This window comes from Oreochromis niloticus, linkage group LG4, assembly GCF_001858045.2.
Source record: "Oreochromis niloticus isolate F11D_XX linkage group LG4, O_niloticus_UMD_NMBU, whole genome shotgun sequence".
Classification (NCBI taxonomy): domain Eukaryota; kingdom Metazoa; phylum Chordata; class Actinopteri; order Cichliformes; family Cichlidae; genus Oreochromis; species Oreochromis niloticus.
The window spans coordinates 19472004-19487012 of record NC_031969.2 but is presented as its reverse complement, the minus strand read 5'-3'; the positions used below and the strand labels follow the sequence as shown (position 1 = coordinate 19487012).

The 15009-nt window shown below is 37.9% G+C and overlaps 1 protein-coding gene across 2 annotated transcripts; it reads left to right on the top strand.

Annotated features, from left to right (window-relative positions):
* The first annotated feature begins 17 nt into the window (after positions 1-17).
* LOC102082475 (nuclear GTPase SLIP-GC) lies at positions 18-13347 on the top strand. Of its 2 annotated transcripts, XM_013274301.3 has the most exons (23): positions 18-260; positions 351-432; positions 785-897; positions 1096-1149; positions 1837-1861; positions 2604-2720; positions 2967-3059; positions 3265-3352; positions 3957-4170; positions 4270-4494; positions 5410-5610; positions 5688-5860; positions 9852-9906; positions 9997-10084; positions 10174-10295; positions 10679-10855; positions 10945-11099; positions 11218-11335; positions 11466-11574; positions 11640-11770; positions 11952-12033; positions 12129-12211; positions 12347-13347. In XM_013274301.3, the coding sequence occupies exons 2-22, from the start codon at positions 366-368 to the stop codon at positions 12200-12202; spliced, it is 2481 nt and encodes an 826-aa protein (XP_013129755.1). In that variant the 5' UTR covers positions 18-260; positions 351-365; the 3' UTR covers positions 12203-12211; positions 12347-13347. The 2 variants fall into 2 exon arrangements, with proteins under 2 accessions (XP_013129755.1, XP_019211213.1); XM_019355668.2 differs by lacking the exon at positions 2604-2720 and having other exon boundaries at positions 18-432.
* The last annotated feature ends 1662 nt before the right edge of the window (positions 13348-15009 follow it).

Here is a 15009-nt window from a genome sequence, read left to right as displayed (position 1 = left end):
ACTTGTCGCTGGGTCGTGGCTCTCGTGTTTCTGTGGATGTCGTGTTCTCTTCCCGTGTACAGACCCTACTGGACGGTTCCCTATTTCCCTTGTCTTTGTCGTGAGTTTGGATATTCGTATGTGGACGTCGTGTATCGTACAAAAGAGGACGTGTGAGTGACTGGCGATTGAGAAGAGGAGTTTTGGACGTGTTCATTTTTCCCTGGACTCCTGGGAGCACTAATTGCCCTGCACTGTTGTTTATAGCGCCTGGTGTCACTGTAAATAAACTCTTTAATTGAAACCTTAGTTCTGCGCTTGAGTCCGCTCGTTCACGTTGACAGGATCAGAAATTACAATTTATCTTTCAGCTTCTATTCTTGGTCATGGATGATTTTGTGCGAAACAAACTGACTGAATGGAAACTAAGTGACTGGATTGAGGCATTTGAAGGTAAATTATTACTGTGCATCAGTGATGGCTACAGATACTGATATTTATACGTTTTGTTAACTCTGAAAAATAAAACCTATTAATACACATTTAAATGCTTTTCTGTACTATAGCATGATCAGTTTTGAATGTTGTCTATGCTTAGAGTAGAAAAGCACTTGCGGTTTTCACATTTACTAGACAAAATGTGTAAGCAAGAGAAGATGTCCTAAGACTGGAAAGTGATAGTTGCTTAAAATAAAAGAGAATTAAATGTGTTCAAATCATACATCAATGCAGAACTCCTTTAAAAAAGTGTTTCTGAAGTAATTTTATAAATAATTGTTATTTCTGCTATTTAACTTAATTACAGCTCAAGAAATTGATGAGGAAAGTCTGTATCATCTTGATGATCAGGAAATTGATCAATTGATCACAAAAGCTGGACCTAGAGTGAAATTCAAGGATAAACTAAAGCTGTTAAAGGTAATTAAATGCTTTAAGATTTCTTTCCTTTTTGTCTGAAAAACCTCACTCATGTTAAAGTTTACAGATGAATTTGTTGTAGAATTATTATGGTGCACAAACTACTTTAACTATCAGTGTGTCTATGATAGCAATATTATTCACAAAAGTTCTTTCATTTTTTGCCAATATGGATTTGCAATGTTTTCATTATGTTAGGAAGAGAAAAATACAACTCAACCACAAAAAGAAGCAGTCAATACTTCTGGTCAAGTAAGTCAAAAACAGTTTCATGGCATTTCTTTCAGTGTCTGTACTGTAACTTACATTTTTAAAGTAAACATTTTACATTGATTTGCACTTAGCCTTACCTGCTCTGCAAACAAGAGCCTAAAGAAACAGCTGATTTGGATCAGCTAAGGATTATTGAATTTCAGATAATGAACCAGCATGCCTTCATTTGTCATGCATATAAACTAAGGTGACCTGAGTCAAAGTAAAGCCTCGGTCACACAAGCCAAGAGACCAGTTGGCAACCTAAAACCAACCACTAAACTGATGTAACTGGCTGATGTTTGTGTACACATTTTTCCCTAGCGGCTGGTGGTTGCCAGGGATGGGGGGTTACCAACTGGTCTCTAGGTCTGTGTCACTGGTGCTGAATGAAGCAGAAATATTGACTCATGGGATCATGTTTGCCGAGAGGCAAGAATATGAAAGCTTTCCATTTTTTCATTGTTGTACTAATGGAGAACGTAAGTCCATATACTTATTTGTACATGGTTTGCACACTGTAAAAAGTGCATGTGAAAGGTTTTTTGTTTTTTTTAAGTTTGTTAAAGAGCAATGTGTTTCTATACAGGTGCTATGATTTCCTGTATACATTCAATTATGCATACATGTACAACTATAGTAGTTTAATTTCAAATATAAAAGTCAGATATTTCTATTCATCCTCAGGATTTGCCATCCATAAGTGAAAGAGGTGAGAAAAATGTCTGTCATTCTCATTTTATTACATCTAATTTATTTATTTTTACAGTAGTATTTCTGCAGCATTTAAACTCCATTATACAGGTAAAAATCATCAGAGATAAGTTTTGTAATGTTTTTAATGGTAATTTCAAATCCGTGTTTAGTTTTTTCTAGCACATACTGTTTTTATGGTGAAGCTAGTTATCTATTGCACGATAGTTGTTATAATTAGCCTAAGCATGTTACCAGATTTAACAACAGTTCCCTGTGTTTTATGTTACAGACGGCATTAATTGCGATTGATTTCACTTGTTACCATGCCTAGAAATTGTATTAATCATCTAGACAATTTCGGTTACATGTGTGGTTTATTCACGACGAAAGCACAGTGTCGCCCACTTACCACAGACCTTAAGAATATATACAAATTGTACACTGAAGGAAATTGTACAGTCCTGATAAAAAGCTTAAAATCACTTGAGAAATGGCGAAAAAATCCTGTTTTGCATGGTTGGATCTTAACAAGGTTCCAAGTAGAGCTTCAACATGCAACAAGAAGAAATGGGAATAAAAAATAAATTAAAAAAACTTTTTTTGAGCATGCAATTCATTGAAAACAACACTTAAACTGAAACAGTCTGTTTTACAGTTGAAAAGTTTAGAGCCACACCTTCGAAAAAAACCAGTCCAAACTGTCAGTTCTGTGGCGTTCAGAGAGACGAGGCCTTTGAAGACATTTCTTGTTTTTGAAGCCTTTCAGTCTCAGATGTCGTCTGATGGTTATGGGGCTGCAGTCGGCACCAGTAACAGTTATAATTTGGGTCGAGGATCATCCAGTGTCTTGGCGGATAACCAATTGGATCCCCCAGGTCAGTGCTGGCGAAACTTTTTAAGTTTAATAAAAACTGTATGCAAGTCCATTGCAAAGTAGTATTACTCATAATTCAAAAAGTTGATGGGAAGGAAAACAAATTGAAAGCAGATTTGAAATTGGAATGAAAAATCTGGTTTAGAAAAGTGTGTTGTGGTTTCTGATGATAAACAAAAATGTTTACGTGTGTTATCAGAAGTTTCGATCTTGAGAGAAATTCTTTTCTTTTTCTAAATCCAAAAAGGAAAGAGAAAGTCAGATCATCTTCAGAGTGAGTCCAGAAAATGGCAACCACCTCTTAAAAAACAATACAATTGTGCAGCAGGATCACAGTCAGGTACATATATAAATATGAATAATGAAAAATTCTAATGTGCATTTTTTTCAAAATAATAACTATAGTATGAACTTCAAAAATTCCCACAATTTTTCCTGCTTTGCATATCAGTGGGCCACATTTTGCATTGTACTGGTTCCTGGTTCCTAGTTATTAGTTTTTTTTTTGGGGGGGGGGGTTGTTTTGGGTTTTTTTACTCTGACAGAAACAGAAATACTGTCTGATGTCAAAAACATAATGAGATGTGTCAGTGAAGGACTACATGGCCGTGACAAGCTCAGCGCTTTCCTAAAGTAAGTAATAAAGATTCCCTATTTTTGTTGGATGTTGTTCCAACCAATTCCAAGAAAGTTGGGACAGTCCGTAAAGTGAAAATAAAAGCATCATTAATGAAATCTCTTACTCTGATATTGTATTGACAATAAAACACAAAAATATATTAAATTCTTAAGCTGAGAAAATGCACTATTTTAAGAAAAAAATAGAGCATTTTGTATTTGATGTCAGCATGTCTCAAAAAGGTTTGGAAGGGTTTTTTAAAAGAAGCTAGAAACAGTTGGAGGAACATTTTGCTGTAATGTGGTATAATAAAGATACCAAAGATTTGAACTCCGTCAGAGCTCGACATGGAGCTGTGATTCAGCTCATTCCAGTATTAAGGTGAATGGTTGCAGAAACCATCATCTCACTTTTCAGAGGTGATCAGTAGCACTGGTTAATTGGTCATGTTTTACACATATGTAGTCTTCAGAAACGTTAAATTAAAAATATCAAGTCTAAACATTCTAAGTAATTTTTTCAACAAGTTTTTCAAAAACAAATCTTTCTGATTTTGCCACATTTTCAGTTTGTCTCTGAGAATGGATCCGTTAATCCATATTTAAACTCTTTCAACAGGGATAAAATCAAGAATTTGGAGACAGAAAAAAGGCACCTGGTTGGTGTCTTTGGTAAAACCGGGGCTGGAAAGAGCTCTTTAATCAATGCCATCATAAATAATGAGGGCCTGTTGCCTTCAGGAAGTGTCAGTGCATGTACCTCAGTGATGATAAAGGTGGAGGCTACCAATGGATCAAAGTATGAGGCACACATCGAGTTCATTACAAAAGAGGTAGAATGAAATATGAATATGGTGATTCTTGAAGTAATGTGTTACAATGTAGCTCCAAAAACTACTAAAATTAAGATGCCATTTTATTTATTTTTTTAGGATTGGGAAGATGAGGTGCAGTCACTAAAACAGGCTCTTGAAGACAATGACGACGATGATGATGATGGTGGTGATGATGATTCACTTGATCCTGATGGAAAGTTATCAGCGCTGTATGGAGAAGAGTGGAAAGAAAGATCCACTCACAGCCTCATGGACAACAAATATTTCATAGATATTCCAGAGTTTCGAACATCCAAGATAAAAATTTTGAAAAGTGACACAGTAAGTGTGCAGTAATACAGACCAAAATAAAATCTGGTTCTTCTTCTAGAACAAAGGAATACTTGCATTATAAAGCATATATTATATTTGCATATATTTGGTGAGATACATAGCAGTGTGTGGCTTATGAACATCACATAGTGAGCAGTCAATAGTTACCCAAGCAGCGTTAAGCTACCCTGATGCTGCAACTTTGCAGTAGGAAGATGTCCACGCTATGTAATGCCAAGACCAGACCAACATGAACTTCTTCAAACTTGACTTCTTTTTCTAGAACATCAGACCCCAGTTTGGGTGAGATGCAAGGATGGTTAGTGTGTGGCTTATGAACATGACATAGAGAGCAGTAGGAAGTCACTACAGTGGCGGCAAGCTATGCTGATGCTCTATCTTTTCAGTAGGAACCTGATGTCCATGCTATGTAATGCCTCCCTACTTGGAAAGTGCAGACAGAGAAAAAGAACTGGTGAAGCAGATGTATGTCTGCAATATGTCTATGCTAGTAATTCACAGGCTAATGCAATTGCTCTTGCTTCAGTGAGTGTACATGGGGAGCTATTTATATGGATACACCGTAATAAAATGGGAATAGTTGGTGATATTAAAGTCCTGTTTGTGGCACATTAGTATATGTGAGGGGGCATACTCCTCAGGATATTATATCTCTCGGCTGGCCTGGGAACGCCTTGGTGTTCCTCCGGACAAACTAGAGGAGGTGGCTAGGGAGAGGGAGGTCTTGGCTTCTCTGCTTGGGCTGCTGCCCCCGCGGTCTGGTCCTGGATAAGCGGAAGAAGATGGATGGATGGATGGATGGATTTCTTACTTTGATTTCCTGTCTTCTTTTTCATGCAATAAAACTTATGTTATGAGCACATACAATACATTTTCTTTTATTCATCCCATTACTTTTTGCAGGCTGAAAGGCTGTCTGAAAAATTTGTGAAATATACAAGAAGTGAGTCAAATGAGACAGAAGAAGTAAAGAGGTGGTACTGGCCGCTTGTGAAGTGTGTGACTGTCAAAGTGCCAGACAGTGATTTTCTTGATCACGTCACACTCGTGGACCTTCCTGGAAATGGTGACACTAACAGAAGCAGAGATCAAATGTGGAAAGAGGTAATTCAGAGAAGTCATGTCATCTTTCTTCAAAGCATTTTTTATTTATAATTTATATACTTTTATTTCCTTTTCAGTTTATTGCCAGTTGTTCTACAGTGTGGATTGTTACTGAAATGAATCGAGCAGCATCAGAAAGAGAAGCCTGGGAGATCCTGGAAGATGCCAGTAGCCTGCTGGGAAATGGTGGCGAGTGTCAGCAAATTCATTTTATCTGCACCAAGTCAGATCATGAAAAACCAGATGATCTGTAAGTCAAATATGCAAAAAATTCAAATTACAAAGAAAGTTTGGCACAGATGCACATGGTGACCATACACTTCACTATTTAGTTATTTCAAGAGTGTGGATGTCCATTACAACAGAAGCTAAGGTCTCCCATTGCAATAGGCCACACTTGCATAGAAATGACATTCATTTAAGAACTCTTACTTACAGTATTACAGGTCAGGAAAAACAAGAATGGATTGCTTCTTTTCATCTAATAAACAATATATGATGAATATTTTTCTTAAAAAATATATTAGAAAAGTTATGAATTAAAAAGTGTATGTATGTATGTATTTTAACAGGTTTCTCATTACATAAATACTGTTGTGGAAATTTAATTAACAAAGTCTGCAGAAAAGTTAGCTGCAAATAACTTAAGCCCAGAAACTGCTTCATTAACAGTGTCCTCCAACAAGGACAGGTGGTGGTGGGGGGGTTCATGATGTTCTGTCCAGAAGAGAAATAAAGTGATCAACATTAGCAGGATTCCTGAGAGTAGGATTGTCCATAGAGCAGCATCTGTATTTACGAAGGCAGTGGTATGTGGTGATGGGTCTGTCTAGCACAGACCTTCCCAAAGTGTGGGGCCCGCCCCCTAGGGGGGACGCAGAGCCATTGCAGGGGGGGACGCTTGGACACCACTAGCACGGGGCGCCTACACAAACGCAAAGCAGGAGATGAAGCATCGCTGAATATGTTTCCAAACCAACTTCATTCTAAGCCAAAGACTAGAAAATATGGTGAAGCATATCTTCCCTTTGGTTTCACCTGCACAAGTGCCAAGGTAGGTCTCCCCTGCAGAATTGCTTTTCCCTGCGTCAGGAGCACGCGCTGGACTCTCCAAATCACAGACAAACAGTATCCCACATTCTTGAGTTTTAGTTCGCAAATACTTCTCATGATGACTAACTACTCCTGACATTTTGGAGATGTTAGCTCTTTATACAGTAAAGTTACAGCGGGATACAATAACATAAGGCTGATCCTCGATTTGTTCCCCCGGTTCAAATCACGGACAAACAGTATCCCACAGCTGTTTATGTTTTTGAACCCATTTTGCACAGAGAGGCATTTTTGGAAAATGTATAGCAATGTTGAATATTATTACACAGGAAAAAACAACTACACGTAAAATAATTACACCGTGACGCTTCTGCCTTTCTAAATGGAGGGACAGTAACTGTGTGTGTATATGTAAGCGTGTAAAACCGGCAGATAGTCAGATTAACAGTAACAGTATTTTGTCTCTATCTGCCATTCTGCAATTCATCTAATGTAAACAATAACGTGGCGCACAGCGTGATGTGAAAAAAGGCACATACCTTTGACGAACTCTGTATTCCTCGTCCACACGTAAACGCAAAAAAGGAGTTTTCAAAAAATCTCAGTTTTCGGTGATTCGAAACGACGTTTACGTGTGGACCAAACAGCTGCGTTTTCAAAAATACCCGTGTAGGTGTGGGCGTAGTGCAAAAGAGTTAGTAGTTTAATTCATTGCTACCTGTACCTGTGCGTGCACAAACAAATAGCTGTTCCTTCGGATGACCCCAGTCGCTCTCGTCTGTTCCCTCGTAACACTGCTCTTTATTGAGGTTACATGAATATGCATAGGTTCATTAACATATGATATCTTACATAGGCGTACATGTAAACAAAGAGTACCAGTCTGTGCGTAATGTGTGTGTGTGTGGGGGGGGGGGGATATGACCCTGTGAACGACTCCCCAAAATCTACTGGCCTGGAAGTCCAGCAGTTCATCTAAACAAAAGGCACTTATAATAAAACAGATACAGAGTAGGTGTCCTCCTATAGTATAAATCAGTAAGAGAAGGTATAACCTCTCTCATGACCTTAAGTCTTGTGTGCATGCCAGAACACTCTGGAAGGCACACAGAGTCGCTACAGACTACTTCGGATGAAACCTCTATTATTATGCAATCGATTCTAAAACTCTAAGCATATATGAGTATATATTTCTAAGCATAAATGACAATCAACAATATAAACCTTATATGTGGGGTCCAATAGAGTCAGTTAGTGGCTTGTGTGGGTGTGTGTGGTGAGGGGGAGTGGGGGAGCTGGTAGTGAGTTCAGGAGAGTGATGGCTTGTGGGATCCTCACAGTCTGGAGGATGAGGCCCCAATGCTGCGATAACATCTGCCGGATGGGAGGAGGGAAAAGAGTCTATGTGAGGGGTGGGAAAAGTCAAGCACTATGCAGGAGGCCTTACTCATGCAGTGTTTGTGAAAGATGCCCTGTAGCAGAGAGAGAGAAGTTCCAATGACTTTGCAGCTTCTTTGAAGATCCGATGTAGCTGGCTGAGGTCGCCAACTTTGCAGTTTCCAAACCAAACAGGGATGCAGCTGGTCAGAACACTCTCTATGATGCTCCTGTAGAACATGGTGAGGGTGGGAGGAGGGAGGTTGGCCCCCTTTAGGCGTCTCAGGAATTGGAGGCGCTGCTGGGCCTTTTTGGTGATGGAGGTGGTGTTAGTGGTCCAGGTGAGGTCATCTGAGATGTGTGAGATGTGCAGTCATGTGTCAGGAGGGTGAACAACAGAGGGCTGAGAACTCAGCCCTGAGGAGCTCCTGCTGGTGATGTTGTTGCAGATTTGGACGGACTGAGGCCTCTCTGACAGGAAATCTAGTATCCAGTTGCAGACAGAGGTGCTCAGTCCCAACTTGCTGAGTTTGTCAAACAGTTTTGGGGGGATAATGGTGTTGAATGCTGAGCTAAAGTCTATGAACATCATTCTGACATTGGTGTCTTTCTTGTCCAGGTGGGAGACGTAGAGGTGAAGTGCAGTGAAAATAGCATCCTTGGTCGATCTGTTCGGCCGGTATGCAAACTGCAGCGGGTCCAGTGAGTAGGGGAGGTTGCTCTTCACATGTGCCATGACAAGTCTCTCAAAGCACTTCATAATGATGGGGGTCAGGGCGATGGAACGGTAATCATTCAGGCAGGATACAGAGGATTTCTTTGGCACCGGGATGATGGTGGTGGACTTACAGCATGCTGGGATGATCATCTGGTTCAGTGATGAGTTGAAAATGTCTGTGAAGACCAGCTGATCAGCGCAGTCTCTCAGCAAGCGACCTGGGATGTTGTCTGGTCCAGCAGCTTTTCGTGGGTTGACCTTGGTGAGAAATCTCCTCACATCGGCAGAGAGATGGTCTGGTCGGTGGTGGGGGGCGTGGCTTTCTTTGCTTGTGTGTTGTTCAGGGCATCAAACCGTGCGTAGAACTTGTTCAGCTCTTCAGGAAGTGTGGCATCTCCATCACAGCTGCTTGGTACAGGCTTGTACTGTGTGATGGCCTGAATGCCCTGCCCCTGGATCTTTTGTGCATGTGCACGCTTTGCTTGTCGGATAGCGCGAGAGAGGTTGGCTCTGGCTGTTCTGAGAGCTGTTCTCCAGACTGGAAAGCAGCATCACGCTCTCTCAGACATGCACGTACCGCTGCAGTGAAACTAACTGATTTTTCTGGAGATACTTACATCTTTTGTGCACCTACTGATGTAGCAGATCAGAGATTCAGTGAACTCGTCCAGGTCCAAGAACCCATTTTGGGTGGCTCCCTCTTTAAACATGAAGCGCTGAGACAGCCCCAGTTGGCCAGACTCTGATGGTTTTTCTTGCTGGTTTTAAGCGTTTCAGCAGTATTGCGTACGTGGGCAGCAGCATCACAGTGGCATGGTCAGATGAGCCGATGTGCGGGCGCACAGCTGTCTTGTAGGCCCCGCGCATGTTGGTGTAAGCTTTATCCAGGTAGTTCTCTCCTCTGGTTGAGAAGTTCACATGTTGGTGGAATTTCAGGTTCCTCTAGTTTTAGACTGTTCAGTGGAAGTTTTCATTACGGTGCCACAACTATGCACACAAGTGCTTACACCTTAAATAAGAAAAATAGAAATTTTCCATTGCAATACTAATAATAAATTACTTTTATATCCCATTTTTCTTTCCTTTCTAAAAGAAACAAAGTCAAGAATGCAGTGATGAAGGAATTCAAAAAGCGGAAAACGATTACGGTAAATTTACAATCTGACATCAAAATCTAAAACAATTATCTTCTAAAACTACCCAAAAAAATAAAAACTGACTAACAAAAATGTTCTCAGAATCACTTCAGTGAGGATTGTTTCCAAGTCTTCACAGTGAGCTCCACAGAATTCCTCAAAGGGGAGAATGTAAATCCAGATGTCAATGGTAGGTGAGGTCACTACCCGTGATGGTATGTTTTTGTGTAACAGAAAATGTATTGCTCAGATTTATATTTCTTTTTCAATTCTTTACAGAAATACTGAAACTCAAGGAAATTTTGAAAAATCTGAATGATGCTCATTCAGAGACCTCAAACTATGTGTCTGGAGCTTATGGGATTCTGTCTTTGATTCAAGGGGCCAGAAGTGGAGAAGTGGTAAGATCAGGCAATAAAGCCATTCATAGTCTTCTTAAAGGTCATAAAAATACATAAAAAATACACACAAAAAATGTTCATAGCCACTAAAGCGTGTATTGTAAGGTATCCTCACATTCACTGAAAATGTGGGATATTGGACATCATAAATCTATATGTGGTAATATATTATTAGTGATTGAGTAAGGAGAGATCATTTGGAAGAACTGAATATTATTTATTTAGAGGCAGATGAATAAATACAGACCTATCTGACTGAACTTATGCATGAGCTTAATGTTAAAAACTTGGGTTTGTCAACACCCCCTCAAACATCGTGAATGAGTAAAGAGCCAATATGTGATGTTTTCCTGCTTTAAATAATGATCTTTCTTTTTTTTCAGGTTGAACAAAAAAACGATGTGTGTGCAGTCCTTGAGCAAAACTTGAGCATCCAACTTAATCGAGTCAAAAAAGCAATTGAAGACATTATAAAAGTTTTTGAACAATGCCTACGGGAGGGGGTTGAAAAATCCAAAAAATCATGTGAAAAAAAACTAAAGTCCTTCTTACATCCCAGTGTATGTATTCTTATTACAATTAGATCAAAACCTCAGGACACTTTGTGACCATGTTTTAAAAAAATTGTAAAAATTCTGTTTTGTTTCAGAAAAAAACAAACAGAGCTTTTCACATGACACTAAAGTCTGCAGTTAGGAATGATGGCATCCAGAAACCAAAGAAAGGAAAACCTAAAAACCTCAACATGATATTAGCGTCTTATTTGACTGAAAGCATTGATGAAAAATTCAGAGATACCTTCCCGTGAGAATAATCGAATTCTGAACAGCACCAATATATACAAGAATACATGTATCCAAATCACACTATATCATAAACTTGCTAATACTGCCATTATTAACCACATCTTTGCCCCATTCAGAAACAACATAAAATGTGGACATTTCAATGGAGCCATTGATGCATTTTCACTCAGCACTGATTCATTGATTGAAAAGTACAAAGATGTCGAACTGCAACTGACATTTCTCCAGACAGAGGTAAAAGAACTTCCCTATTCATGAACCTGTTAGCTTATCTGTTATTAGAAAATCATTAAAAAGTCAACCTGTACTTAATTTACCTTAATGTTTTGTTAAACAATGCTAATCCATATTTCATGTTTCTAAGGGGAAAAAAATGAAGACAAAGCTCAACAAAACAATCCTCACACGAAAGAAACTGATCTACAACAGTTTGACAGAGACAATCAAGGACAACATGAAAGAATGCTATAAAGGTAAGAAAGACATGAATTAAGGTATTTCTATTCAACTGTGGATAAAAATTATTGTTTCCTTGTAGAAGCAGCAGCATTTACAGGAAAAGGCACCCTGAAGAACATGAGGGACACTATTGAGAGACATGTGCACTCAAAGATGGACATGTTTGAGGAGGCAAAATATGTCATGTTGGAGCAATTGAACGATTTGAAGGTTTGTTACAATTATATATGAATTTAATATGAAATATGATGAAACAGATTATATGAATGTGTTCTCTAGATTTTGGAGAGATGTACAAAAATTCCGAAGCGACACTGAAACACATATGAAACCAATAATTTATATCTTGTCCAGTTATTCTTGGATTTAATAGTTTTTGATGATAAATTAGGAAACTGTCCTGAGGACACTGGAGAAAACCATGAAGGAATCCATTGAACACTCACTTAAGCCGGAGGCCTGCTCACTGCCAGGTAAACAGAATAAAGTATTGATGTTAGTATTAGGAATCTTCTCAATACAAACACTAACAGTAAATGTATAACAAATACAAATACTGTGTTTTTAGATGTTTCGGAACATCTTGAGGTGGTGAAAAAACATGATGATGAACTTAATGGCACTCAAGATGAAAAAAAATAACCACACTGGGTAAATATTAAAATGTCACAAATTGTTTAAAGGGCTTTGATCATGAACTGTTGTGCTGATTATTGTAAACATTGTCTTTATTTACAATTTAACTGATCCATCCAGCAGCTGATCCATTTCTGATTTGCTCCACAGAAACAGCTGAGGCCTGATGACCCACAGGACATCCCTGAAAAACACTGATGGAGACACGAGGTCTTTAGATACTGTCACAATAATTTTTGTTTTGCTCTCTTTTAATGTTGTGTTGATGTGTACTTTTGACTTTTAATAAATTATTATACAAAAAGCATCTTGAATATTATAGATATCAATTAAAACTGCTAATATTAAGGTATTAATCAGGAGGGTCCAAATCATGATTTGATTTCTTTCTTTTTTTAAAAATTTGTAGTACATTTTTAATCACTTATAGCAGAGCGTGAAGACATGTAATGCATTTCCCCATTTAAACCTGAGATTTATGGTTTTATAAGAGCCTGAGATTACAGTTTCCAAAAGCATTTTGATTTTGTTGCTTGTTTTAAAATATCATAATTTAATGTTTTAAGTTAATGTGTATACTGTGGGTTCATTGTGATGGGAGCATTTATTCTAATGTATGTGCTTATTAGTTAAACATTAAGCCTTATCCAGCACTGAAATGATATTTAACACTTTAACTTCATAGTTCTAATGGCAAATACTTGTTTGTTGCAGTTATAACATGTGTGTACATGACAAATAGTGAGAAATAGGTGTAAGTAAAGTTGTAGGAAATCAGCAGCTACTTCAGTCATCTTCCTGCCATTTTGCTTTTTCTGGGCTCAGAATTACTGGTGAATATATTACAGTTTGGGTTTCAGTTCAGGGTTTTGAATTTCTTTTTAATTATTTTAAGTGTTTAACATTTTAATTATTTCTGCACATATTGTTGAATTCTTGTTTTGATTTTTGTCTTCATTACTTATCTCGTGTTTCCTCTCCCGACAATGATTTCTTTTTTTTCCTCCTGAAACGGCTCACTCACGTTTAGCATTTACTTTCATGTTTCCTGTAACCTTATTTCAGTAATGTCATTATAAAAGCTGACCGATTTTTAAAAATGCTCAGGAAAAGGTACTTCAGTGCTTCCTTTAGCATAAAGGATTAAGATGCACTGAACCCTCCTTTGTGAAGTAAAGATCTCATAATTTATAGTGACAGATCATGCAGTTGTTGAAGAAAAAGGATAACAAAACTAGGCTTGTGGCTTAGAGCTTTTAAATGTTAATCATAAGTGTTCTTTTCAAATTTTGGGGGGGGGATACCGAACTGTTAAATCCACAGATGAGTTTTGATGGTTATACCACTGTAATAAAGTCGGCTTCTTCTCAAAATTTTTTATAAACTCTTGACAATTTATCAATTATTAAAGCTGACTGGTGGTCACTGTCACATTGTTTTTTGTTTTTTGCTTCCTGTTGGAGTCACACATCTAGATTTTACTCCAGCACATTCTGATGCAGCTTTTATGTCATTTAGTTTTCTTGTTTCTTAATCTGCGCTGGTTCTAAAAGAATGCATGTAGTTCATTTTGTATACTGTTTAATAAATCTTAAGTGCAAGCAAATATTTACATTAGTCATAAGATAGAAAGTTTTTTTTAACACCCCAGATCTTTTTGCCCTAAAGCCACCAAAAAATTGCATTGCGGGACAAACATACAGTGGTGTGAAAAAGTGTTTGCTCCCTTCTTGATTTCCTACTCTTTTGTGTTTGTCACACTTCAGTGGAGTTTCTAAATGAAGGTCCCAGAACCTGGATTTTGTTAAAAGAAAAATTTACATGGAGCAAAAAAGAAAAGAAAAGGAGGATTACAGTGAGAATATTGACTGATAGAGAATATTAGATCAAGATTATTGTTATGTAAAAACACTGTAAGTTAAAACAAGGATCTTATCAGTTTGATCTCCTCACTGATAAAATCCATCAAATATGATTAAAAGTTCTCGAGTTAACAGGAAGTGAAAAAGCTATTGCAAAATAGTTATAGAAATCCGGTTGTGCCCTCTTGCACCTGAAGCTGCCGATATAGTAATATTTTTCAATGTGTATGCATTAGCAGCAGTGTTGGTCAAGTTACTTGAAAAAAGTAATCAGTTACTAATTACTGATTACCTCCCCCAAAAAGTAATCCCGTTACTTTACTGATTACTTATTTTCAAAAGTAATTAATTACTTAGTTACTTAGTTACTTAGTTACTTTTTAAAAACACAATTTACAACCTGAATAGGTGATAAAGCAATAGATCTTTCAGCCCAATTCTACTTTTTCTCCATAATCCATCATACAAAATGTAATCAAATGGAAACGTCTCTTTTTAAAACGTTAAATCTTTTAACTTTATGCATCAAGCAAAAACTTAATTATATGCAACATTCTCTGACTGGAAGAAATTTGTTTAACATTTAAACCTATTTTCTGCACATTCCAGCACATAAAATAAAATATTTTTTTGTGTTTACACTCACTCTTTCAAATAGATGCAAGTAAAACACAGCAGAAAATAAATAAAATCAAAGACTCAGCGGCCCTGTTGCTCTATTTTCACCTGTAAAGCAGGAGTGGGGTAGGCGGAGGTTTACCCTGGTGCAGGTGTGCCGCGGCGGTCAGTGGAAGAATCCGCGAGTTTCTCTGTGAATTTCCCATTACAGTCGTAGTGCACTCGCTGCTTGCTTGGAAGTTTAGGGATTTTTTTCGCTGTAAAAAGAAGTTTTCTTTCCCACGCACAACGGACACTAATGTTTTTGTCACTTTTTATGGAATCAAACTCAAA

Bases quoted from the DNA above. Each gene is read 5' to 3' on its own strand.
- LOC102082475 (XM_013274301.3), top strand. From the start codon at position 366: ATGGATGATTTTGTGCGAAACAAACTGACTGAATGGAAACTAAGTGAC. The intron at 433-784 runs GTAAATTATTAC...ACTTAATTACAG, and splicing joins CTGGATTGAGGCATTTGAAG to CTCAAGAAATTGATGAGGAA. The intron at 4,495-5,409 runs GTAAGTGTGCAG...TACTTTTTGCAG, and splicing joins AAATTTTGAAAAGTGACACA to GCTGAAAGGCTGTCTGAAAA.